Source organism: Sesamum indicum, linkage group LG5 (genome assembly GCF_000512975.1).
Source record: "Sesamum indicum cultivar Zhongzhi No. 13 linkage group LG5, S_indicum_v1.0, whole genome shotgun sequence".
NCBI lineage: Eukaryota > Viridiplantae > Streptophyta > Magnoliopsida > Lamiales > Pedaliaceae > Sesamum > Sesamum indicum.
The window spans coordinates 2,022,319-2,048,462 of record NC_026149.1 but is presented as its reverse complement, the minus strand read 5'-3'; the positions used below and the strand labels follow the sequence as shown (position 1 = coordinate 2,048,462).

General features: G+C 35.3%; 4 protein-coding genes across 8 annotated transcripts; all 4 read left to right on the top strand.

Annotated features, from left to right (window-relative positions):
• On the top strand, positions 287-7,340 carry LOC105161661 (tRNA-specific adenosine deaminase 2). Of its 2 annotated transcripts, XR_002287055.1 has the most exons (10): positions 287-651; positions 823-894; positions 1,460-1,497; positions 1,786-1,852; positions 2,260-2,419; positions 2,509-2,605; positions 4,938-5,041; positions 6,006-6,091; positions 6,253-6,332; positions 7,075-7,340. XR_002287055.1 is itself a non-coding variant. In XM_011079430.2 (9 exons), the coding sequence occupies exons 2-8, from the start codon at positions 823-825 to the stop codon at positions 6,288-6,290; spliced, it is 576 nt and encodes a 191-aa protein (XP_011077732.1). In that variant the 5' UTR covers positions 295-651; the 3' UTR covers positions 6,291-6,332; positions 7,075-7,340. The 2 variants fall into 2 exon arrangements, 1 of the variants encoding a protein (XP_011077732.1); XM_011079430.2 differs by lacking the exon at positions 6,006-6,091 and having other exon boundaries at positions 295-651.
• Positions 8,466-16,150, top strand: LOC105161660 (transcription intermediary factor 1-alpha). Of its 2 annotated transcripts, XM_011079428.2 has the most exons (7): positions 8,466-8,605; positions 10,513-11,590; positions 12,772-12,829; positions 12,919-13,037; positions 14,409-14,499; positions 15,493-15,540; positions 15,657-16,150. In XM_011079428.2, exons 1-7 carry the CDS (start codon positions 8,578-8,580, stop codon positions 15,792-15,794), a joined length of 1,560 nt encoding a protein of 519 aa, XP_011077730.1. In that variant the 5' UTR covers positions 8,466-8,577; the 3' UTR covers positions 15,795-16,150. The 2 variants fall into 2 exon arrangements, with proteins under 2 accessions (XP_011077730.1, XP_011077731.1); XM_011079429.2 differs by lacking the exons at positions 12,772-12,829; positions 12,919-13,037.
• On the top strand, positions 17,101-21,936 carry LOC105161659 (putative clathrin assembly protein At5g57200). The gene is made up of 15 exons (XM_011079426.2): positions 17,101-17,377; positions 17,584-17,653; positions 17,834-17,931; positions 18,239-18,377; positions 18,531-18,658; positions 18,757-18,849; positions 18,998-19,048; positions 19,168-19,233; positions 19,318-19,383; positions 19,498-19,578; positions 19,669-19,749; positions 20,309-20,491; positions 20,585-20,660; positions 20,786-20,907; positions 21,268-21,936. Exons 1-15 carry the CDS (start codon positions 17,297-17,299, stop codon positions 21,724-21,726), a joined length of 1,794 nt encoding a protein of 597 aa, XP_011077728.1. The 5' UTR covers positions 17,101-17,296; the 3' UTR covers positions 21,727-21,936.
• On the top strand, positions 22,640-25,217 carry LOC105161658. Of its 3 annotated transcripts, XM_011079425.2 has the most exons (3): positions 22,643-23,228; positions 24,499-24,633; positions 24,920-25,217. In XM_011079425.2, exons 1-2 carry the CDS (start codon positions 22,760-22,762, stop codon positions 24,618-24,620), a joined length of 591 nt encoding a protein of 196 aa, XP_011077727.1. In that variant the 5' UTR covers positions 22,643-22,759; the 3' UTR covers positions 24,621-24,633; positions 24,920-25,217. The 3 variants fall into 3 exon arrangements, 2 of the variants coding, with proteins under 2 accessions (XP_020549673.1, XP_011077727.1); XR_002287151.1 differs by lacking the exons at positions 24,499-24,633; positions 24,920-25,217 and adding an exon at positions 23,608-23,734 and having other exon boundaries at positions 22,640-23,342; XM_020694014.1 differs by lacking the exons at positions 24,499-24,633; positions 24,920-25,217 and adding an exon at positions 23,608-23,734 and having other exon boundaries at positions 22,640-23,228.

The window sequence follows — 26,144 nt, the reverse complement described above, 5'->3', positions numbered from 1 at the left end:
CTAAATAAATTATATTCGATCAACAACAACAATAATTCCCCAGTAAAGTTTATATAAACACATACAAAAATAAATTCAATAATACATAAAATTTTACAATTCATTTACCATAATATATTAAAAAAATAAAAAAAACTCAATTATGTTAAAATTAACAATAAACTTTGTTAAATTATTGACAATTAAAAATTAAAATTAAAAACTAGAAAAGTTAATAATTCAAAAAAAAAAAAAAAAAGCTGGCCCCACGCTGGAATAAATGCAAACAAATTCCACCTAAAAATAATACATACATAATAAATTTCTCCTTTTTAAATTTTCAGTCTGTTACACTCTCTCTCTCTCTCTCTCTCTCTCTCTTGAAATTTGAAATAGTCTCTTCCTCACTTTCTTGCCGCCGGAGCTCTATCGTTACTGCCACAACTGATGCATCATCCCACTGCCTCTCTCATCTCCTTTAGCACCACCGCGCGAGCCGTCGCCCCTTTCTTCACCTCTGTTCTCCTTTCTCTGGTGCCAACCTTTACTTTATTAACATAGAGTAGAATAGACCTATCGTGCGTCCGAATTCGGCGTCCGCTGGTGCTGTAGAATCAGCTTCTGCTGGTACCCGGAATTGGGGCGTCATATTCAAGAACATTTATTTCTAAGGTCTCTGTCATTCATATATTCTTTTTTCTTTCGTTGAGCCATCTTATTCAACTTAAATAGAAACAAATTCTCATGCTGATGGAGCTTTTCATGTGTTTGTTAGAATGCCTCTGAAAGGATGAAACTGTTGCTCAGCTTTTGATGTATCTTTGTCTTTCTGTTTTCATCCAGATGGATTCTTCTGTGGAGGAGACTGTGCCAGAAACTGAGAGTGTTGCGTTTATGAAGCTCGCACTAGAACAGGTGCCGGATGGCCCCTTTTCATCTTATTTTCACTTACCTATTGATTTCGCGAAATCCAATTTAGAGGTTTCTTCTGTTTACAGTGGTTTGTACTTGAAGTAATTAAGTAAAAAGCTAAGAACCTCCTTGTTCCCCCTGTGTTGGAGTTCTATTCAATTGTGTACAGTAGTTGTTCTATTTGTTGATGATCTAATTAGATGCACTTTTAATTGATCACCCGATTACTTATTATAATTGAAGTATTGGCCATGAGACAAAATCAGATGTTAGCATCCTTGACACAAAGCGGAAAAAATGAAGATAGTAATTTTGTTGGTGCCAACAACCACCAAAAAACAAAAAAAGAAAAAAAAAAAAAACAGAAAAGAAAGTCAGATGGTGGTGCTCTATTATTGTCAGTTGTAAATGCTCAGGTCTCAGGTTTTTGCAACTTTAAATACAGAGATAATGGAGTACTTTGATTCTCATCCTTTTTTCTCGCACTTAAGTCTTTTATGATGTGGAATTATTTTAATTTGTTTTAGAGATTTATATTATACTATAATGCTTGCCTTTCTTCTGCCAGGCAAAACTTGCACTGGATAGCCTTGAAGTACCAGTGGGGTAAGCTTCTTCTGGATTTACCTTCATTTTTCTGCATCTGAGATGGGAAAGAAAATTAACTGCTCTAACTTAAGATGTTTGTTGAGGTTGCAGATAAAAGGCTGATAAGAAAGAAAAACTGTTTGATCTAATTCTCCAAATGTCAATGATTGTCTTAGTTCTGATATCCAAATTGCTTGGCATTGCAGGGATTAACTTATGAGACTAGAATTGTAGTTCTGAGTAGATTTATGCATAACAATATGCTTATGTTGTTCTAATCAACTTCCATTTCTTAAATTTTGCCAGGTGTGTAATTATCAAAGGTCAGAAGGTCATTTCCTCAGGGAGAAATCGAACAACTGAGACTAGAAATGTATTCTCTTCTTTCTGCTTTCCTCGTGTCTCCCACTTTTGTTGCTGATTCTTATGCTTGTTCTGGACATCTTTTCTATTTCGGAGTTTTTTAGTTTTCAGTTATGTATCTTGAAAATTGTTAATGGTTAACATGTTCCTTGGACGGTTGCTTTTGTTTGAAAACCAGAGCTGCTGTACCCCTTTTCTGGAAGAACTACAGTTGATTTGAGAGTTTCATATTTTCGGGACTAAACATGAAAAATTGCCTGATAAGTTTGCTTTTGCTAGACACATTTTATATCTGCGACAAGGATCTCCTTGAAGCATTTCCAACCTTTTACCCCTTTCTTAACTATGACTTACTTTATTCTGGTGGCTTATTACTTTTGTTACATTTTTCCTATATTTATTTGAATTTGTCTGCAGGCAACTCGACATGCAGAGATGGAAGCAATTGATGTGCTGCTTGAGCAGTGGCAGAAGGATGGACTTACAAGGGAAGAAGTTGCATTAAAATTCTCAAAATGCACTCTTTATGTTACATGTGAACCTTGTATAATGTGTGCAGCAGCGTTATCAATTATCGGTATGGTCAAGAAAATTTATTTACATATTGTTAGCATGTTTTGACTGTTGTGTTAACTTTGAATTGTCACTGCATGATTTTTCTATCAGGAATAAAAGAAGTATATTATGGCTGCGCTAATGATAAATTTGGAGGTTGTGGATCGATATTGTCGTTGCATACAAACAGCTCACGGAAGGTTACATGGTTTGATTCTAAGCTAATAACTACTTCTTTGTTATGTTTTCCTGGGAAGCAAGAACTAGCAGAATCACATTAATTCTAGGTGATTGATGGTGAATACTTAATATGTCCTTTACTTTTATCAGATGATTAGATGGCATCCTAGTGATTATATGATGATTGATGGGCCATAAAGTTAATTTTTATGTGCCCAGGAAACAAAATTTCGACTTGCTACCTAGTAACCTTCGTGGCCTAATCTTTGACCTTTGTTGCCAATTAGATTTAATTATAGTTGAACTAGTCATGGAGTTAACAATATAAGACAAATATAATTTGTTTTTTCTTTTTTGAGCACTTAAAAAATAGGGATAATTACACTCCCCTCTTCTGAGGTTTGGTGTAATTACACGTAGACCCCTATGGTTTGGGAAATTACATCTAGCATTCTTAAGGTTTGTTTCTGGCTAACAAATAAATTCATCCGTTAGTAAAAATTCATCGAATATGCTAATATTAACAAAAGAATTGTTAAAAAAATCTATATTTACCTCAAAATGACTTATTACTGATTTATTGCATGTCAAATGAATTTTTGTATGACCAAATTACTCTCATACGTCTTCACGCGTTAATGCATGAGAGGAGGTATATTTTCATTATTATAAGGGTAGTTTATTCGGAAAAAATTTGTTTGATCTGCAATAAGTCAGTAATAAGTCAATTGATGGTATATATTAATTCTCATTCACTTTTATTCTTAATTCATTGGTGAATTTTGATTAATGGAGGTATTTATTTATTAGACAGAAACAAACCTCAGGGATGCTAGATATAATTTCCCAAACCATAGGGGTCTACATGTAATTACATCAAATCTCAGGGGAGGGGAGTGTAATTATTTCTAAAAAATAAATCTGAATAAGCAACAAGCAAAAAGGATTTCTTAAATTGGTAGAGTTAAAGTCACTAACTCTACCAATCTAGGTTCTATGTTCTGATGAAGTGTTCTATCTAGGTGAGAGTAAAATAACTCTTAAATCCAGGTTCTATGTTTTGATGAAGTGTTCTATTTGATAGTTTATCATGATTGAGAAATGTCATCCAGATGAGGACCTTTTCTCACTTCCATGTTGCTCCAATCATCTATTTCTTCTAAATCATGGACTTGGAAAAATGTGTAGGAGCTTACATTGTGACGTTTTTATTCTGGTTGCTTCCTGAAAATACGGAAGACTGCATGTTACTTCAATTATTTTATTAGTTTTGTATTTGCATCTTCATTGAATTCTTTACATTATGCACAACAACATGATATTTGCTGCGCCTTGCTTTTCTTTTCTTTTTTTATACTTTGACTCTGTTTTCTGTTTTCTTCCTTTATTTATTTAGGGATAATTACACTTTCATCTCCTGAGGTTTGACGTAATTACACATAGACCCCTTGCAGTTTGGGAAATTACATCTAGTACCCCTGAGGTTTGCTTTCGTCAAATAAATAAGTTTTCCCGTTAGTCAAGATTTACTAAATTTGCTGATATTAACAAAAAAATTGAATGAAAATTGATATTTACCCTTGATTGACTGAATACTGACTTATTGCAGGTCTAATATTTTTTTTTTTGAAATAAACTACTCTTGTAACAATGAAGATATACCTCTTCACGTGCATTAACACGTGAAAACGTATGAGGGTAATTTGGTCATAAGAAGATTTGTTTGACCTGCAATGGGTCAGAAATAAGTCAATTAGGGGTAAATATAAACTTTTTTTGATATTTTTATTTTTATTAATATCAGTGAATTCGATAAATTTTTTCGAGCGGAGGAACTTATTTATTAGACGGAAGCAAACTTTAGGGGTGCTAGATGTTGTTTCCCAAATAACAAGGGGTCTACGTGTAATTACACCAAACTTTAGGGGTAATTATCCTATTTATTTATTTATTAAATTTGAGCATCTTCTCTTTAATGTAATACATCAGTATTGCTGGAACAGAAAGAAAAAGGTACTTCTATCCTTTCTATTTTTAGCAACCGCATCTTGATTCTTATTTGTTATTTGTACAGCTTTAATTTCAAATGCAATGTTTGCTTCTATACACCACAATTACCACTTGTTCACTGTACATTCTAGGAAATTCTACAGTTGACTGCAAGCTTTTATGTTTTTGTATCATCACATAGCTTGATATGATCATAGAATAATAGAATAGAGTTATATTTGCCAATTTTGATGATTGGGGAATTATTTCCCTGTGGTTATAATTATATTGGGCACTATGTTCCATTTGTTCTTACCAGTTGGTATTCAACTTGCATATTTTTCTTTTTGTTTTTATCATATCTTTTGCAGTAGCGGAATTTCAAAGAGGAAGGAATTCAAGTGCACTGGAGGAATTATGGCATCAGAAGCTATCGCTCTTCTAAGAAGCTTCTACGAGCAAGGAAATCCCAATGGTAATCATATTAACTGTAGCTATGGAATTGATATAAATTTAGCTACAGAAACCTCTCAAAGTTGGAGAGGTTATAATATGAACAGGAATATTCAATGTACCCTTGAAGGGCGAATTATTCTAGCAGTTTCATGTGAGAGCAATTCATAGGCGTGCATTTTGAAGGGCATTATGATATTCAGATCATTTTCTGAAAGTGATTAGATATTCTCCTGGTAGTTATTATAAGAAATTTTAACTCTTATCTCTCATCTCGAGCATATTGGAGTTTTCAGGTTTAGTGTAGGACACTTCCAGATTAAAATAAGCTTGAATCCCAACTGATAAAACGTTAGGAAGTTTGCATCTAACATGCTCCCACAACAGCACAACCTCATCTTGCTGCTGCACTTGGTGCGTTTAAGAAGGAACACCCAAGTTTTAATTGAAGTCTAATGAAATTTTACCAGGCACCACATCCATTTTTCAAGGAAAACACAATCTACCAGCAAATAGTATATGACTTCTGCAACAGCTTCCTCACCTCCAATAATGACCAAGAGAGCATATATAAATAGTTCTCTATCCTCCGCTGTCTCCTCAAATATTTTGATAACTTGCCAAACCATAAGATAGATAGATGAAGAGGGAACAAAGGGTATTTGGTTTGTTCCTACAACTGGCAGAGAAATCTTAACACTACTAGATTTATTATAAAGTCCATCATCTCGTGCTTCCTTGTTCCAGGACAGAACTGCTTCATTGGGTATCAGGGCAGCATCGATAGTCGCTTCATTTGTTATTAGAGCTGCGTTAATAATTTGCTTTCCTTGCAAAAACATTCTAAGTAACCAAGAAAATAATAATGCCCCGCCATTTGTAGTAGCACCGCATAATGTATAACTAGTTGCCAGTGCCATTTACTATCCTTCTATCCAGAGAACTTGTAGTCCTATGGGTATCACCCTGAAATTTTTTTTGGTCAGCACTTATGAGTTATGGTCAAGCTTCTCTGTTGCATAAAGCTTATTGAAGATGTGGGCTCTTTTACACGTTCTGTCATTCATTCAGTGTGAGTTCACATGCTCTTTCTGCATATTTCAGCTCCACAGTTTCTGCCGCAATTCATTAATTGCATTGTTTTATATTTGCAATTTATGTTTTTCTCTAATGTAATGAACTTGTTCGATTTCTTTGACTAGTTTATGCCTTTGTCTTTTCCCTTTGATCCAGCCCCAAAGCCTCATCGAACACTGGTGCCACGGGTCTAAATTCATTTCCTTCTCAAGTTTGGTTTACTACCATCAGAATAGGTACATTTTGGTGAATTTTTCTCATTTTATGCTGCAACTTGTTAATTTCTTTGTTCGTATTTATAGATGGATTAATTCGCAGAACAGAAGGTAACAATTTATATCTGTTCTCTGCACACACTTATCTGTATATTGACAGCTAGGGTATTTCCCTGTTAAGGCACTTGATGTGATACAAAAGTTGATCAAGTTGGTTTTATTTGGGATTCTCAACTTTTGATTGTTACTTTAGATGACGTAACCTTGAGATCTCCAAGTAATGATCCAAGCCGAGAGGCTACTTTGGCTTATTTATATATAGATCCAACACTATTAAAGCACTTCTCAAGAAATTGGTAAGTGCTCAATTTGTGTCCTGTTATTTTAATATTGTGAATCTTAAAAAAGCAAACTTCAGTCCACTTGGGTTCTAATTAGTCAGAGCCCCGTCTTCTGAAAGCTACCAGTCCATCCAGTTTGAGCTCCCTTCATCATTTACATGCTCTAAAATATATCCTAGCATGATAGCTCTTGTGATTTTCTAAGGCAAGTCATGTGAATAGCACATTATATCTGATAACAGCAATCAGAATTTTGGTTCATTTTGAGTTGTCATACAATTTACCACGAGTTTCCCATATTTCGCATAGGATATTTCCCTTTAGCTTGACATCTTTGCCTTCTACATATTGGATGTTGATGCTATTAAGATTGTTTTTGCTGCATCTTCTTAATCTAGTAACATACTCATCCTTGTGAACAGATCTGAACATTGCTTCAAATGTGAAGGATCAATGACTGAGGCAACTATTATGTCCTTATGATGGCCAGCAACATGGTTTCAAATGTGAAGGATCCAACACTGAGGCAACTTTGATGTCCTTATGATGGCCAGCTAATCTTAACTATTTACTTTGAGGAACTGAACTTCAATCTGGAATTGGATGGTAGACTGTACTAGTAATGCGACGATTGGATTGATATCTTGTACTTCGACATACTGAAAGAAGTTGCTTGTTTGAATATTCACTTAGCTTTGCCTCTAACGTATTACCCCTTTCAATGTGTGGTCTTGCTTGCCAGTGTATTTAGACCATTGTCTCGGTTACTTTAAAGGCTGCATTTTTGCAAATTTTGATACATGGGCAAGCATCATGATGTGACCATGTACAGCATCTGGAGCAAACACACACATTGCACTCAAAAAATAGGCTAAAAAATCTTGATCTTACACGTCCTGGTAATGTCTTTTAACAAGGCTTGTTCTTTGAAGGATGAGATTTTCATTGTCATTATGTAAATTACCCTTTGTAAATATATCAATCTTGGAGTGGTTACAAGTGTACCTACTCTATGACCCAATAACTTAAGGTGGTCTTATATGAATTGGCAGTACACAACACACTTCATGTGTGTGCAAAAATATCTAAAAATGATAAATACTTAATATTTTTATTGATAAGTTGGTTATCAATTATGTGATAGTGGTTTCAAAAATATTGAAGTGCAAAAAGTTGAGGATGTTAGAGAGGTATTTAGTAAATCCATTAAAGAGAATATTGAAATTACTATTATGGTCAAATTTTGTCGAAGTGAATGATTTAAAAGGTAAATTTGAATATTCAAAAATTTATACGATATAATAGTTCATTTTATTAATAGTATAGATAACACTGGTATAGATATTGACTTTTAGTGATATTTAGATGAATGAATGCCATTCTATAAATTTGATATTTGCTAATACAAATAATTCATTTCAAAGGTGACTTTATTCAATGGATGGATCTACCACAAACAACTTCAATCATTTCCCATTTATTTTTTTAAAATTTCAATTAGGATGGCGTTTCCAAAAAAAAAAAAAAAAAGATTTTAAAAAAACAATTTCAATTAACTCTATTTGTCAAGAAATAGATAAAACTGAAATCACATTCATTGTGCTAAACATTATCAAAATGGATTCAATAAATTCACTATTGTTAATTTAAAATCCTTAGCTCTAAATTCATTAATTCAAACATAACTTGTGAAGAAATTATACAAAAAGCACCTTTGGAGTATTTGTGTTTGTATTTTCACCAAAGCATATTTCTTTAGCCTTTTCAACTCTTCCTTTATATTTGCCTACACACATATAATATAGTTGCAATATATTGTTTCATTGTGCACAACTACAACTCTTTCTCCCTTCCCTCTTTCCTTCTCTCTCTCTCTTAGATAAAACCCAGCGTCCTGCAAAAAGCTTTAGAGCAAGCGTTTACTGATGCAACTGTTGCAATGGGACACTAAAGGTATGAAATATTCCAATCTTTCCTGTTTCTTGTTTTTATCTTGAATTTTATGTTGTGGTTTCTTGAAAGTCGGATAGAAATAGTACTGAATATATATATTTTTCCAATCCCTGTGCTATATGCTTGATAGTTTTACCGTGACTAGAAATCCAGTGTGCAGCACATGCCTGTGCAATTATGTGAATGTTTGTTTTTCTATTAAATGGGTTTGTAATCGTTTCAGTGTAGGATTAGCAATTTGTTTGAACTATTGGAATGCTTTACAGGAAACCCTTAAATGGAAGAATATGTGCCTGGAGATGGAAATTGGGATCAGAATGATGTTTATTTGTAAAAAGAGTGTTTATTAATGGGTTACCAATCTGATAAAGAGGGTGGCAAAAGCATTATTTATGGTGAGATGTTCGTGAAATCAGATGGGTAATCGAGTACAAGCAAGAATAGTTGGGGAGCTTGTATATTTGAGATTTAGAACGAAATTTAAAGATGGAAGGGACAGATTATGGTCCAATTAGGGAGGGAAGGGTTGTATAAACCAAAAACCAAAAGAAAAATCATGTATATGTAAGGAGTAATGTTTGAATCATGAAAAGGATATGTTTAATACTTGATGGGTTTTTAATAAAAAGTTTAAGCTTAGGTCTTTACTTAAATGGAGAAATTATTTGAGTGGACATCTTTTAATCTAGGTTGTATTTGCTAAACAAGACCATAAAATATAGTTTCATCACCTTCTGGTTAACTTTGACTTGTTTGTTCATTTCTTTTTCAATTTTCCCTTGGAAAGATATTTGAATGAGATCTACTCTTCAACTCGGAGAAAGGAAGGCCTTCATTTGTATGATCTTGTTGATTCACCGTACCAAAGCTTGCTAAATTTTGATATAGATTAAGAAATTCATATCAAGATGGACTTTCCAGTTTATAACGTCGAACCTGCCTGCTATTTCTGCCTCCTCTTTTGTGTAGAGTAATAACACAGAAGCAACAATATGAATCGGAATCCTAAATCCAGATTACTATAAGTATTCTTAGAATTTGATCTCTGTAACTAATAACATGGTTGACCTTGTGTGTGAATCAAGCAAATATGTGTTCTCAGGTGTTTAAAATTATTTAGGTAAATCAGATAAGAAGAGAAGCAGGTGACACTTCCCCATTTTCTGTATTTATTCTCTAAATTTGGATCTTTGCTAACAGTTAAGCTAAAAGTACATCTGTGGTATCGGTGAAGTGGTGTTTCCTCTTACGTCTTTGGACTATTCTAACAACTAGAGGTTGTTAAAACATGTTTACACTTGGTGATTTGTAGTACCCAGATGTGCAGATGTTGGTTGACTTTTCCTGATATCTGTGTTGCAACTCACTCAGAAAACTTCACTGTGTTTTCTTTTACTTTAACTAGAGCTGCAATGTTGCATGTAAATCTTTAATTGAAGTATATGCAGGGGGTTTTCTTGGGAATTGAATGGTGATCTGAAGAGTCTGTGTCAGTATTCTCCAGTGAAGTTGGTGGGATGTGTTCATAATTAGCATTTTATCATGAGGGATTTAGTAACAAAGGAGGTATAGAGATGATCCAAAAGCCCATTACCGCTTATTTGTTATAGGTGCAGGCTTTCTGATATCTTCAAGTAAATGTAGTGCAATTTAAGGTGTGTCACTACAGTTTCAGCTAGCAGACAAACTTTACTTCCTAGAAAGCACTTTATGCAGTGGAAGTTGAGCTTGCAGTTGATTTGTAGTCTGATTTATTTAATTCTGAGGAGAAATTTATCTGATTTGTTAATTTTCGTATGCATCAGCTGATGATGCCAATGCATAGTTCCCATCTTTGTTGCAATGGAAGTTGCTGATTATTGTGCATCTTACTTCATAACACGAAGTTTCCTGTGACTCAATGCCAGGTACTGAGGATTGGACAAAATGTTCATATCGTCTCCAACACCATTTGGATGGCTGTCGAGAACCTATTCCAGAGGGGAGAAGTGATGATGATTTCTGTTCCATAAACTATACAAGAAAATATTCCCACCTATCAACCTCCAGTACAATGTCGCAAAACTTCACACCTACTTTTGTATATCAACGTAGGAGACAACGTAAGAATGCTGTGTCCATTGTGACAATCCAGTCCTCTGCTGATACAAGACTATGTAATGGTTGTCATTCTGCCATCAGTTCTGAAGCCCCTTCTTCGGCTGCCCAAGAGCCTGTAGTTGTTTCTGAACATGCAACAGAAGCTGTAAGATCACCTACTGTGGGTCTAGTTGACTGCAATACAGCAGCTACAGCATCTCTTAATGGATGTCCTGCTGGGGAAGAAGCTTCTGAAGAGGCCTTGATAACTGACGTGGAAAGGGTTTTGAATGTCTGCAGTGGTAATGATAATTGTTCATCCTCCAAGTCAAATCTGGGAATTAGTTCAGCTTCCTTGAAAATTGATGCCGACGATGCAGGCGAGTGCTCCTCTTCTGGTGCATTGATTGCTGAAAATGCGCCAGAAGAGATTTCAGAAAAAGATATATGCATTTCAATTCTTAGAAGTCAGGGACTGCTCGATAAAGTTTGGATTAAACAGGATCAAAATTCTACCAAAAATACTGGTGTTAGTAGTGACGACTACTGTTCAAAGTCGTGCAAAGCCTGTGAGCAGATGGATAGTACATTAAATATGCTAATTTGTGATAATTGCGAGGATGCATTTCATATTTCTTGCTACAATCCTAATATTACAATACTGCCAGTTGGTGAGTGGCTTTGTGGTTCTTGCTTGAAAAAGAAGCATAAAATATTGAAAGATAAATCTCCCAGTAATTCACACAATATCAGTGCTGAACTTGGTAGAAATCGATATTCAGTATCAGAAGGTGAATTAGGATCCTTGGAATTCATGTTCAGAGACACGGAGCCTTATATGTCAAGTGTGCGGATTGGCGATGAATTTCAAGCTGATGTTCCAGATTGGTGTGGCCCCATTGATGAGTATGTCCTTCAGTTTCATATACTTCCAATGTTTTGAAATTGTTGTTCATTTTATTATTATTTATTTTGTCACTCCGGTATGAGTAAACTCTGGAGAAGTATTAATAATGAGATAACTTAGTAGTGAAGTTGAGAGAGAGATGGTTAGTTGAGAATAACATTTTGGATAAATTACATCGACACCTCGTGAGATTAGGTTTAATTACACAAACACCTCTTGCTCTTTGCAAAATTACAAGTACCCTATGAGGAGGTGTCGATGTAATTTAACTTAGGGGGTGTTGTGCAAGTTTTTGCCCTTGAGGGGGTGTCGATGTAAAATAAATTCACAATGTGTTTGTGTAATTAGAGCTAATTGCAGGGATATCGATGTAGTTTACCATAACCTTATTTATGTATTCTACTTATGTTGTAACTCAGTCTTAGTTTTCAATAACTCTACGCGCTTGTACATATATTCCTTCGAGGATGTTGACCTCTAATCAACTTTTAGTGTCATTCAACCATTTTCTACATGGCGTTTACTTATCTGGTGATTAATGAAGGACTTGGTTTCTCTTCTCCAGTTAATGTTCAGATAGTTTTGTGTGCTAGTTGTTACACATATCTTGTCCAAATCCCAAACTAGGCTACAAACTTATCTTTCTCTAGTGTTCTTGTTTGTTAACAGATCATGGAAAGCATCCTATCATAAATGAGCATGAGTCTGCTTTGTCGTTTCTCTTCCATTTCTAAATGTTGAGTAACATATGACTTCCATTATTCGCCAATTGTATTGACTAACAATATATATTGGCTTTAGAAATACACTTAGATTTGTGATATTATCATGTAAACTTTTACCTAGAGATATAGTCTTATCATGGTTGGTAGAGCCTACTATTCTTTTTTAGAGTGATTAATTTAGTATTGCGAGTAAGTGAACCTAGTTTCTGTAACGCTGGATGATGTGTGAAGCTAAAATCTATGACATTCAATAGTGCGCACTATGTGTGATTGCAACTGAAGCTTTATGTTGTCCTGTGGATTCTGTGCTTGTAAAATGGGCTTCAGTTGATTTCAGTAGGTTGATGACTTCTACTTTTGATTTTTCTTTTTGTTAGACTAGTTCTAGTTTTGATTCTACTGCTTCATAATATATATTTGTCCGCTCTTGTAATTAGCTCTCACAATTGCGACAGGGATTGTGATCTTATAGGGGATCCTTTGGAAATGTCTTCTGATAAAATTAACTTGCAGGTAACACCTTTTCCGATTTAATTGTTAATCTATCTGGTTATCAGCATGTTTGTGAGGGTATTAAAGGGAAGATAGCATGATTCTTCCAGGAAAGGGATTCTATAAAACCTTTGAAGCTCAGTTCTATTGGTAACTGGCTTCAGTGCCGTGAGGTCATTGAAGGCACTGGGGAAGGTGTTGATGGAACTATGTGTGCAAAATGGCGCAGGTAACATTGTGTTTCTATAATGAGCACAAACTTTGGATTTTAGATTTTGACATGGAATTTAATACATCAGGAGCTGGTTTTAAAGAGGAAGCTTTAAATAAGAAGAGGAAAACACAGAAAGTTGTACTTTGAATATCAGTATGGGCTTTTCGAATTAAATGACACAGTCATAGACTATGGCAAGAAAACTAATCCGATTCAAGCAAGGGCAACCAGGATTACATTTTTTTTTGTTTTTTTTTGGGAAGTCATTGATGCAATCGAGCTCCCTTGGGTGAAATTTTTGGTTACCCTGCTGTTTGCATTATGATAAAAAAAGAGAACAGTTGCACCTTATATAAGAGCTTAAAGGAAACATGTGAGGCCAGTCCTTTCCTGTTATTTATTGCAAAGAGCCAAAGACATGCTTTTGCTTTGAAGAATGTTCATTCTCTCTGTTATTTATTGACATTTTTCTTCTCGTAGATTTTTCTTTAGCATTCCCTACTTTATGATAATAACACCGTACCATAGGAAACCATATGATGCAATTGAATTAGAAACAATACTGTGGTTGGTGAGCATAGCATTGACTGGTTGAAGGGAATCTTACAATCCTGTCAAAGTTGAAACTGATGATTTTTGTTTTTCTATTTTTCTTGTTCGTTAGTGTGTGATAGAAATTATTTGGTAGGACAGACTATTGACAATTTAACAAGTTATGTGGTAGAAGTCTTACAGAGACATGAGAAAGGAGGGAGTTCAGTGAAGTAGGTGTTACTTTGCTGCTTGTAAGAAACAAAAGATAATCCAAGATTGTGGAATGACAAGTCGAATTGCTCCAATTTCTGATGATTGAAGAGGAATATCTGGAGAATTTTAAGCGCTGAGAAGGAATGTGAAGTTGTGGTGCATTATCTGCATTTTTAAATTTGTGGCTTTGCTGTTTTATTATGATTATTTTCTGTGAACTAGATTTTCTTTCAGAGAACACGTGACTAGTATTGTTGTTACGTTGAGTTTATGTTGCAGTTGAAAGATGGAAATTTGGGTATAGCTTGTTGTCTGCCTCTCGGTTACCATTAGACTAAGAAAATGGCTCCTCTTGGTACTGTGGAGCGAAAGTTTAAACTGATTCATGTGAATGCATTAGCGAAGACATTATTTTCAGTATTAGTTTGCTGATAGATGACCTTGTATGCTCATATTTTGAACCTTGATTGAAAAATCAGGTGACGTCTGCGCAGTTCGAGAGATATATCCAGCATATGCTAATTTTCATTGGTGTATCATTTATTTAATCTTGCGTTGCTAAACAGTCACTAAAATATGCCAATGTTTATTTCTAGTCATATTTATACATACTAGTTTTCCAAACTGAACATATGGCAGGGCCCCTCTTTTTGAAGTTCAAACTGATGACTGGGAATGCTTCCATTGTGTTCTTTGGGATCCAGCACATGCAGATTGTGCCGTACCCCAGGTATTTCACTAACTTCTTTTTTTTTTTGTTATTACATTCCATCTTAACATTCGTGTTTGTTCCAAATTTTATTGTGTTTCCTTCTACAAATTCTGTTTTGTCCTCTAATGTTCTAAATAATTTTCTAGCTCCCGTAGTATGATTCAGGCTGCTCTTGTTATCTTATTATGGCTCCCGGAGCTGTGCAAATACTATTGATTTATTGATAATCAATGAGCTGTAAACCTGATCCATGATTGAAATGTTGACTTTTAGTACATAAAAGAAGGATATCGACAGGTAGAAAGTGTCTATAAACTGTAAATTCAGTCAATCAATATATCTAATATTAGGCCTTCATATTCTGGCAATTTCAATTTATCATGTTCTCTATATCTATCAGGTAGGAAATTTCTTCAAATATCTTTGATGAGTGAATTAGTGAAAGTTGCTATCGTTTTAGACGTTATTCGCAGAAAATGTTGGCTTCTCCAGTTGATTTGTTACATTTGGATGAACCCGAACAACTCTTTTTATATGTAGAAATGGAGATATCTTCATTGAAGTGTATGATCTAAGACACTAAACTCAGTACTTTGCAATTAAGTTATAAAAATAAATCAGTTCATCACACTAAGTTGAAGTCCCCAAGTTAATTGATTTGCAATATTGATGGTAAGGTCGTCCTTTTCCTCCTTTTCTACTTTCCTCTGCACGAAGCTTTATATATTTAAAGTCGCCCTTGTTTTAGTCTGTTTAAACAAACTCTGAATACACTCGGGTCAACAAGTCTTGATCAGAATTGCTGTGCTTGCCTGGAACGCTTTATCAATTATTATCGCTGTCTTTTTTTTTCTTTTTTATAACATATTTATCGTTATATTTGCCGTTTATGATAAAGCTTAGCACTATGATTTTTGATTGTCCTGTTTTTAACATCACTGTTGAATTGATTTCATTCTACTACAAACAGTTACTACATTTTAACATAACAATCGTTTATTGCTTACTCAGGAGCTAGACACAGAAGAAGTCATGAAGCAATTAAAGTATATAGAGATGGTGCGTTCTGCTATTCCTTCTCCACGAACCAAAACTCACTTTGCCATTGTAGTTCTCCTTTGTCTGATAGATCAACTTGAAATACATATCTCAAATGCTGAATACATGCTCTGCAGTTGAGACCCCGGCTAGCTGCAAAAAGACGTAAATTGGATTGTTCAAAGAGTAGTGGTTCACAGGACCAGTCACGTATGCGTAGAAAATTCAAGAACTGCAGAGACAATGTATCCTGCACATCTAAAATACACAGGTGAAAAGCTCCAAACTTGTGAGATCTTCACTTCAGTATTTGGGGATACCAGAAAATTCTTGAATTGCAGAATAGGCATCGAAAGGTTTGAGCTGCTGCAGGCGCGCTCCGGATCATCGCTTGGTTTGTTTACGATTTGCTGGCTTTTGGAAGTATTGGGAGCTTTGAGATGTCAGTGTAGGCATCTGAGAATTTTGATTGGTTACATGTATACATGCATGATCTTATGATGCTGACAGGAATCTGGTGTAAGAATGCTCAAAATTCTGAGATAATCTGGTTGGATGGTGAATGGGAAATCAGTACCATGGCAAACAATGCGCTTCTATTTCATGATTTATGACTAGTCCCCAACACAAAATGCATAAATGTCTCATGTGTGTGCGTGTGTTTTGAGGTGCTAGTTTATATGAATTATTATTACACTCGATGCTTGTGCAAAATATAAAAAATAATACCATGTTTAATTATAAAGGCAAATTACAACAAACTCTTATTTCGTTTAAATTCTAACAAATGGAGTTTAAGTGTATACAATGAATTTGTGGAAGGTTGTTGGTGTAATTTTTAAAAAAAAATTGAGAAAAAGTGTGATTTCGTAAGTTTAATTGAAACATGGGTTCAATTTCTTTACCCAAATCCAACTATCAATGTATGAAAATCCACGTAGGACGAGGGGCAATTTTGTCACATCAGTCACACAATTTACAACGGATAGAATTTTGCAAGATGATTGGCAAGTGGCAACAAGGCTAACTTCCACCAACTACCAAAGGACCAAAATTGCCACCTGCCCCAATTCTTTGCTCATATCTTCAAATGTGAAAGAAAATATTTTCTGTTAATTACATATTGGACCCTTGATTATACATGTGATTTTCTTTTACCCCACTCTCCCCCAAATTGTAAAATAAAAAAAAAAAATCTTTAATTCCCTAAAATTAAGAGAATACAACAACTATCTATTTCATCTCATCTATGTCCATTGCAAATACAGATTCATCTTATTAAAGATTAATCAAACTTATTTTAAAAATAAATAAATAAACAACTACAAAAGTAATTGAAAATGACATTATCATTAAATGAAAACTATAATTTTGTATATAACAAAATAATTAGATAATTCAATTACGTTGTTTTAGGACCAATAAATTAACCGATTTATGTAATTTCTTTTTAAAAAAAAATAAAAGTTTAATACTTTATTTTAAATAAAATCAAAATTTTAACTTTAATATTTTCTGAAATCATTTAAAAAAGATTTTCATAATTGAAGGGAAGAAAGTTGAGGTTAAAAGAAGAAAGAGAGAAAGAAGGAAGATAAAGAGAGAGAGACGTTCCGTTGTTGTTGTTTGTGTAATATTGGCAATCCCACGGTTGAGAGGACAAGAGAGGAGGAAGAACACATCAATACCCTCTTCTCTCTCTTGGATCTCTTCTCTTCCTGTAGAGATTTGATCGGCCATTGATGTTGCATGGTATCATTCGCTGCATTTACCTTGAATGGAAAGCATAAGAAAGGCTTATGGGGCTCTTAAGGACTCCACCAAGGTTGGCCTAGCTAAGGTCAATAGCGATTTCAAGGTTTGTGTTTTTTTGTTTTTCTTGTCCCATGAATGCAAACTTATTATCTTTTGGTGCATTTTCTTTCATTTTTTGGTTTCTGGGACGTGTAGTAAATTGCGTTCATGGGATTTCTTGATCGAGATTTTCGTGCGGGTTGGTCTTATGGATGTGATTGTTGTTTTTGGTTGCGTTTGGGGCTAAATGTGCTTTGTTTTTATTGCAAGGAATTGGACATTGCAATTGTCAAGGCCACCAACCATGTAGAATGTCCGCCCAAGGAACGACATGTTAGAAGTGAGTGCAGTTTCGTTGATTTTAGGGGTCATGTTTGGGGTTTTGGAACAACTATGTTGGTAATTTTGAGGATTTTCTGTTTGTGTGGATCGCCCCTTTGGCAGAAGACTAGACTTAGCTTGTTTCCATTCAGTTTGACGTTTTGGAATTCTCATGATTTTCTTGTCTATTTTCGGACAGAGATATTTGCAGCGGTAGCGATATCATGTCCAAGAGCTGATGTTGGCTATTGCATTCATGCGCTTTCCAGAAGATTGGCAAAGACACGCAGCTGGATTGTAAAGTCTACCTAGTCGTTTTACTTTCATGCTTTGTTTTTCCTTCTGTATCAATATGAAACCAATCTTCATGTGTGCCCTTTTTCCCAAAATTGTAGTGATCAATGCATTTTTTTGTTCGAGCAAATGTTGAATATGTGTGACTATAGTTCTTTAACCTATAGACTAAAGGTGTGAGGAATTATCTCAATAACGTGGTTAAGGGAGAGTTTGATTGCTGGTGAATTATATGCATATGCTGACATTTGTATCGGTGACTACTATGGCATTGAGATTGAATCCCTAACGATCAACCGAATAATTTCAGGTTGCAATAAAGACTTTGATAGTTTTTCATAGGGTTTTAAGAGAAGGTGATCCGAGCTTCAGAGAAGAGTTAAGGCACTTCTCCAGAAGAGGAAATATATTCCAAGTAGCCAATTTCAGGGATGATTCAGGTCCTCTAGGTAAATCTTTTTTCTCAATGGGGCAACTTTGCTTTAGTTCGATCTCTTTAGCCCTTTTCATGTTGTCCACATATGAAAAAAGTTACATCTTAAAAATCAAATTTGGAATGGAGTGACATTTTCTTTTTTAAAATTTAGATGGTTTATATGCAGCTTGGGAATGCTCTGCTTGGGTCCGAACGTATGCACTCTATCTGGAGGAAAGACTTGAATGTTTTAGGAACATTCACTATGATATAGAGGCAGATAAAGTACCAAAATCAGCTCCTGGAGAATCTAAGGTATGGTTTCTTCCTTCCTTTTGTATTCGACTTCTTTTTTCTAAATTTTATTCTTTAAAGCATTAAGAGTACAAATCAAGTGGTATTTACTGCATCAGACAAACAGTAAACCAAAAACGTTGAGTACGGAAGAACTGTTGGAGCAGATACCTACATTGCAGCAGCTTCTATATCGCCTTGTTTGTTGCCAGGTAATAAATCATATTTCTGTGGATTAACTTGTTAGCAGGTACTAAGGTTGCATACCTGAACTCTCCGTTTAGTATTCATCTTTATGTGCTCCTTGCCCTACACATTTGTTATCTTAATATGATATATTATGGGTCCAAAATTTGGCAGCCTGAAGGAGGAGCCTGCCACAACTTTCTCATCCAGTACGCCTTGGCCCTGGTATGAAAAATTACCTATGTGCAAGACTATTGATTTTAAAAGTTTCTGATAAAGTACAATAATCATCTGGATTTTCTGAAAGCCAGTTTTCTTAAGTTGACATTTGTACAATGATGCAGGTCGTGAAAGAGAGCTTTAAAGTATATTGTGCCATCAATGATGGGATAATTAATCTGGTAGACATGGTATGATCATCAAAGCAACTTTTCGACATCTTTACTGTATTAAAAATCTACCAAGTCAGAGATAACTTATTTTTTCTTTTACAGTTTTTTGAAATGCCCAAACACGATGCGGTTAGAGCTCTTAATATTTACAAAAAAGCAGCACGACAGGTAGATATCTTCATCTCATGTCATGATCAAGAATAACTCAATATACAGATAAAAGTGCCAATAGACCTGATAACTGACCTCTCTGTTCTTTTTCATAATCCATGGCTTGTGTAGGCAGATCATCTAGCTGATTTTTATGGCTTCTGCAGAACTTTGGATCTTGCTCAGACATTTCAGTTCCCTACATTGAGACAGGTTTTTTACCTTCATATTTCAGTGTCATAATAGTTCTGTTGACAGATGGCTTTTGTGGTTCTTTTTCTAATTCCTTCTTGTAATCCCCAGCCTCCTCCCTCATTTCTTGCAACTATGGAGGAATACATAAAGGAAGCACCCCAGGCAGGTTCTGTGTCACAGAAGAAACTGGTAAGAAGATCACCCTAGTTCTCTTTCTTTTTCATTGTATATATGGTTCTATTCTTATCATTTCCGACCACCGATAAATGCAAATCTTAATCTTAAAGTGTTTTAATTGCTTTCTAGTGCTACATTTGGTTTTGGGTAATTTTAAGAAGAATACTTTAGTTACTTCATGTGATAGTACCCTCTGTTTTATTTGTTCATTCTTTTCCCTCTCTTCCATTTCCTTTCCATAATCAAAGATCCAAACATAGAGTAGATTTGCTTATACGAGTTTGCTATACATTTCTTGAATTCTGTTCTCTATTTTTGGATTCAACTGCTGAAAGAAATGCACGCGTCAAGCAAAAAGAGACCTTCTCAATTGTTCTGGAGTTATCAATGACTGAGATGTTATTTCAGAAGCCTAGAAACATAACATGCTGTACAGCATTCAAAATATCCACCTTTTCCATCTTCTCCTCTTGATATTGCAAGTTTTTGGTTTGAGCAGGTTCAACCTGCAACACAGACTATTGGTTGACATGCCATTTAAGAATATTTACAATGGTTACTGTTATAATAGGAGCTTCAGGAGAAGAAAGAAGAACCAGAAGAGCCTAAAGAACAAGCTCAACAAGAGAATGAAAAAAAAGTCAAAGAAGGTGAAAACGGAAAAAGGACTGATCATTTACAAGAGGAACCTGCATCTCAGACTAAAGAAGTTAACCAACCACCAGCCTCTGCTGCAGAGCCTGTTGATCTTCTTGTAAGTTCTCCTCTCCTACGTTCCACTTTTCCAGTTGGAAGCCCTAGTAAAGTGCTTTCTTTAGCTTACATCTTTTACGCCAATCTTCTGCAGGATTTCGACGACGTAAATCCAAATGCCGTGCAATTAGAGGAAAGCAACGCATTGGCCCTTGCAATTATTCAACCTGGTAAATCACTCTTCTGCATTTGAACAATCTCGAATTTGGGCTTCATTCCGAAGTGTAAAAATATTTTTCCTGGATCAGTACATGTTACTTATATCATGTTAAGAGATGGTTAATTTCTTCTGCAGACAATAATCCAGCCCCAACTAACAATGCATTAACCGATGTCGGTAACGTTTCTGGATGGGAGTTGGCACTAGTGACGGCACCAAGCCACATTAGTAAACCTCAAGTATCAGAAACCAAAATGGTTTGTCCTTTCACTTGAATTTAACTTTTGCATATTGCATGTGATTCCTACTTTTGCCAGAAGTAAAAAATTTGTCTCACAGATCATTGAGAAAATTTGCTGTTTGATTACGTGGAAACACAGAGGTGAGGTTTTTGTAGTTTCAAAAGGTGGTGGAGATAGTCCATAAATTATACAAAGAAGCGGTTATTATAATTAACCCCTTGGATTTTGTTTGGAAGTGAGAATACATCTTGGATTAGTTACTAACTATGGAATACAAATGGCTATACACTAAAGTTTCCCCTGAAAATCCCTCATTTGTTGCGCCACCATTCATATCCTGCTCAGATGCGTATAATATACCCATTTTTGTATCAGGCCGGGGGCTTTGACAAGTCGTTGCTTGATAGCTTGTACGAAGATGACGTTTCCCGGAGACAACTACAGCTGCATGCCTCTGGCTACAGCGCAGGCCTCGGTTTTGAAACAACGGGAACAATTTCGTTCCATCAACCTGATCCCTTCAGCATGTCAAACAACTTCGCACCTCCAACGAACGTGCAGATGTCCACAATGATGCCGCAGCAACAGCAGATGATGATGCAGCAGCAAATGCTGGTGCACCAACAGCAAATGCAAATGCAGTATCACCAGCAACAGCAGATGCCAATGCAGCAACATAATATGATGATGATGATGGTCCCTCATAACCCATATGCACCTCAGTTTCCTCAACAGCAAATGTCTCAGATGCGGTCTACAAATCCATTTGCCGATGATCCCTTTAGCTTTGCGCAGAGTGCAATGCCACCGCAGGGAAACCATACCATACTTTAGACTACTTTAAGGTCAAGTTTTACATGTTTATATTGACTCCTTTAAGGTAAAAGTTTCACATGTTTATTCATTTCAAGTTTGTAACATAGACTAACATTAGGAAGAAATGTGTTTCTTGTCTTTGCTTTCATGAGATCCATATATTACCAGGATCTAACTACATATAGTAAAAGATTCATATGGTACTTGTATGAAAGTAAGCTTTGATCACACAGATCTGATCTAGCTAGCTCTGTTGCTAATTTAAATGGACATAATGTAAATATCTAATATATATATATATATACAATGTGTATTTTGTACGTACACACGGGTTATATCAAGCTTTTACCACTTAAATTAAATAGTCAATACCTTAATTTTGAAAGAAAAAAAATTAAGAATAATTCTTTTCATGTCCAATATGTTTGCTTTTTTGTTTTAACGATCTAGTATTTAAACTTTCTTTGAATTATTACCAAATTTGATACTATATGAGAATTTGATTTGAATATTACGTGCTATACTTGAAGTAATATGTGTTTATTGTAAAGAATTTAACAATTTTACATATATTTCATTGTTTGTAGCTATTAATTCTTTTTCTAGATGAAACAATTATGATATATATTATGCATCGAATCTAAAATTGTTCAAGTGTAAATTAATACTACGTTTAAGTTGATCAATTATATCAATAATTGTTTAAACTAAAATATACATATACTAGAAAAGTTAATAAAAAGTTTTAAAACTATTGGAGCAATAAATTAAACCACCATATTTACAAAAATCAAATTCTTTAATTATAAGACAATTTGATTATTTCTTGACCCGCATTGCCAATACAACCAGGATCCAAGTCCAAGACCCGAGAAACCATGGATTGACCGTCAACTCAAACCCATCGCCAACCGGAACCTTCCCCCAACACTTTTATCCACATTCCATTCCAATCCATAGACACGCACTGCACACTCCCATCTGATCTCTCACAAGAACCCATTTTTCCCCGATTTCTCTGTCTAATTCTCTCTCTAGATTTCATCAGCTGATGGCCATGTCTGGAATTCTCTCTCGATCGCTGTCCCGTGCCTCCCTCCGCCCGCCACCGCCTCTAGTCAGCCACCACCGCCACCGCTCCAACAAGACCCACCACGCTCAGTTCATGGAAGTGGAGGTGGATCAGGCGTCTTCATCGCAGCCTGATTCTCCGGAGGCAGCCACCGAGGTCGTTACACTCGGTTTCAAGAAGCTCGAGGACGCCATCCACAGCATGATTGTCCGCCGCGCCGCACCAGATTGGCTCCCCTTCCTCCCTGGCTCCTCCTATTGGGTCCCACCCAGCGCCTCCCCTAGGCGCTCTGGCCATACTGCCAGCAGCATGGTTGAGTTCGTCGAAAAATTAGCTTCTTCACGGGTGGCAAGGAAGCGGAGTTTGCCGCTCGATTGGTTATTGGACGATGAAGATATGGCCTCTGTGTCTGCCAAGGGCTGGCCTTCCTCTGTGTTTTATGTCGAAGGTAATCAAGTAAATTGCGGGTCCATGAGTTGGCGTGTGTGCGTTTTCGTTTATGTTTGAGTAGAAATGGATGCATGAGATGATTGAAGTGTAATCCTCGTCGCGATCTGCAAAGGTAACTTTGCTTTGTTCGTTCTCGAGATCTAGACTGGAAGATAAATAGTGAATTGTTATTAGAATTAATTAGCCACTTATATAATTTCTAAAAAAGTTTAGAATTTCACTTCTCTTTCATAAATTGGTTCTTTTTCATTTTATTGTTCTTTTCCCTTCTTTTTGGTTCTTGGGAGTGATGGGGTGGGAGAATTTGTAGCTAGTTGTAAAATTCAATAATGAGAGTTACACTTATTTTATTTAAATTGGTGTTCTCAAAATTGCAGCCTCTCAATGATCTTATTGATCAGCAGGAGTTGTTGATATTTCGGGTATGAAAAGGATTTAGTGTTCCATTATTATGACAACTTGATAGATTTGTTCTGGGAGGTTTTGATTTCTGAGGACGGACACAATCAGATAGCGAAAAAGATCATTCAGTGACATGTCTGCAAGAGTTTTGAGATGGTAAGCAGGAGGTTAGGCGAGGCTTGCGGAGTTTACAAAGAGGGTTCAGATACTTTGACCTTCTGATATATTACTCAGAGTATGGGCTGCTGCAAAATACATTTGCACTGTTCTGATTTGATAAAGGCATTTTGGATCTTTTGTTGCAATTTGTGTTTCATATCGTATTCCATTTGACATGTGAACTGAAGTAGATTATGTACATTGTAACTGTACATTAAGGATATACTTTCACGAGCGAAATAGAATAAAGAATGAATACAAAATTTCAACGAAATTCCAGATTGCATGGGAGATGAAAAATGATTTATTCTTCTATTAAGAGGAGGGAATCAGAGTCAGCATTTGAAGATTTCCATTATCGAATTTAATACTTGAGCTTCTGAACCATCTTTGCCTTTTCATTTGTTGCATTTGCTCAATGTGCTGTACTTTAGCTTTATCAATAAAGTTATATGGGCTTTCTGCTTTTGGTTGAAGATTGTAGTTAATCCTGTTGATTGCAGGAACATGCAATATGCTCATTTGTGTGTATCTCCCACTTGTATTTTCCCAAAAATCTCCATATTTGCAATTTTCTACTTACAAAATAATTGAATAGGATTCTAGTTTCTAAAAGAAAATTGCAAGAGGAAATGTAAAAGGCCAGATAAGAGCTCACATTCTGCGATAATTGTACATATTTTGATGTATGCCGGTTCACATTGCAGTGACTCCCCCAATAGAACCTGCTCCAGTGGTTGAAGTGGAGGTGAACACACTGGATTGTGAAGACCAAGCCGAAGACACATCTAACTCGAGGATGACCAAGGATGATGATGACTTACATTAAAATCTCATCCAGGGTAACTAAATAACCTTTCGAACAAATTTGTGGTTGTAATATCATTGTCAAGATAAATTGCAAATACACATCTTTTCAATTCTGGTGCAGATTCAGACTCGAAAAGCCTGAAATTTTCATTCTTTATCATTGAATTATAAATTATTTCATCTGCAAGGTTTTCGCAACTTCTCTATATATACATATATATAGGTATCCGACTCCGGAAAACTAAGTTATGATTTTCTGGCTGGAGGTTCTATATTTTTTTGTTTTTCGCCTCTCCCTAAAATTGTTTTATTTTACAGGGTTTTCACCAATGTAGATATGTAGAGCATGGCTAAGGTAAGAGAAGTCGGCATGAAGAGAAAAAGATCAACAAGTTGAGTTTGTACAGATGGATTCTTGATAGAGTGACTGCCTGAGATCTAACATGGTTCTCTCAATCATGATGTCCAATTGAGAATGTGTTCACATATTTATGTTGTTTTAGCCAACAGTTGTAGTTTCTTTTGTATGGTTGAAATAATTAATAAGTTGATCAAATTAATCCCAATGCACATTTCTTACTTGAATGAAAGGTCCCATCATTTTGTTGCCTATGAATGTATGTTGATGTATTCTCTTCTATTCCATATGCAGCATTGGGGACCAAAAAAATACAAGAAATGTAAATAGAAAACACTCAGAATGCTTGCTACATCACTGAAATTGCAAAAAACACTTCTTACAAACTATATAAAACTGTGTATATACCGATGGTTGTGATTTTCTTTTCATTATCATAAAGAATTTATACATACATAATTGTGATTGTTTTTCATATGTAGATAAATTCATCGAGTATTATGACCAGAGCATATTTCACTCATACGTAAGGTTTAATTGGTTATTTATTGAAATCAATGAAATTTTATTATAATCTGCAATTGTATAATAAATTATCTAAATTTAAAGTTAAGTATGATAATCATTTTTTTGAAATTAATTTCTCATATTCAATGATGTAACCAATGGATCAAATTGGGATAATCGATCATTTTCTAAATTCAATATCTTCTTTGTTTTCTTTGTTAGTTGTTAATGAAAAATCATGCCATAAAATCAGAAAATCAATTCCATAATTTCCAACCTATATATTATTATAGCTTGTGAAATAGGGTTTTCTTTTTCCCCCTCCCAATCGATAATGAGAAATTGGTTTGACTAAAAGCACAAAAAGCACACCCCTTGCTTGGAGTATTATACGTTCCCCTTTATTCATTGTACGTTTTCTACGGGGGACAACCAATCACACGGATTGCATTCGTGGCACGACCTTATTGGCTGTGGTGCAGAACAACACGTATAGCTTATACCCCTCTTTTTGAAAAGAAAGAAAATAAAAGGAATTATTCTGCTATGTACATATATATATATGTATATATGTATTTGTAACACAAGAATTGGGGATACAATTGAGTATCGTTGTCAATCTGGAGGACAGCTCTGTGGATCTTCCAAGTGAAATGGCGGAAAGACCCGGAATTCAGC

What these genes read in the sequence shown, in the direction of transcription:
- LOC105161661 (XM_011079430.2), top strand. Translation starts at nt 823, where the DNA reads ATGGATTCTTCTGTGGAGGAGACTGTGCCAGAAACTGAGAGTGTTGCG. An exon ending in AGCCTTGAAGTACCAGTGGG is followed by an intron (nt 1,498 to 1,785) that starts GTAAGCTTCTTC and finishes AAATTTTGCCAG; the next exon opens with GTGTGTAATTATCAAAGGTC. An exon ending in AGCTCACGGAAGGTTACATG is followed by an intron (nt 2,606 to 4,937) that starts GTTTGATTCTAA and finishes TATCTTTTGCAG; the next exon opens with TAGCGGAATTTCAAAGAGGA.
- LOC105161660 (XM_011079428.2), top strand. Translation starts at nt 8,578, where the DNA reads ATGCAACTGTTGCAATGGGACACTAAAG. An exon ending in CTGATAAAATTAACTTGCAG is followed by an intron (nt 12,830 to 12,918) that starts GTAACACCTTTT and finishes TGATTCTTCCAG; the next exon opens with GAAAGGGATTCTATAAAACC. An exon ending in AATTAAAGTATATAGAGATG is followed by an intron (nt 15,541 to 15,656) that starts GTGCGTTCTGCT and finishes CATGCTCTGCAG; the next exon opens with TTGAGACCCCGGCTAGCTGC.
- LOC105161659 (XM_011079426.2), top strand. Translation starts at nt 17,297, where the DNA reads ATGGAAAGCATAAGAAAGGCTTATGGGGCTCTTAAGGACTCCACCAAG. An exon ending in TCCAGTACGCCTTGGCCCTG is followed by an intron (nt 19,049 to 19,167) that starts GTATGAAAAATT and finishes ACAATGATGCAG; the next exon opens with GTCGTGAAAGAGAGCTTTAA. An exon ending in CCTTGCAATTATTCAACCTG is followed by an intron (nt 20,661 to 20,785) that starts GTAAATCACTCT and finishes TTTCTTCTGCAG; the next exon opens with ACAATAATCCAGCCCCAACT.
- LOC105161658 (XM_011079425.2), top strand. Translation starts at nt 22,760, where the DNA reads ATGGCCATGTCTGGAATTCTCTCTCGATCGCTGTCCCGTGCCTCCCTC. An exon ending in CTCTGTGTTTTATGTCGAAG is followed by an intron (nt 23,229 to 24,498) that starts GTAATCAAGTAA and finishes TTCACATTGCAG; the next exon opens with TGACTCCCCCAATAGAACCT.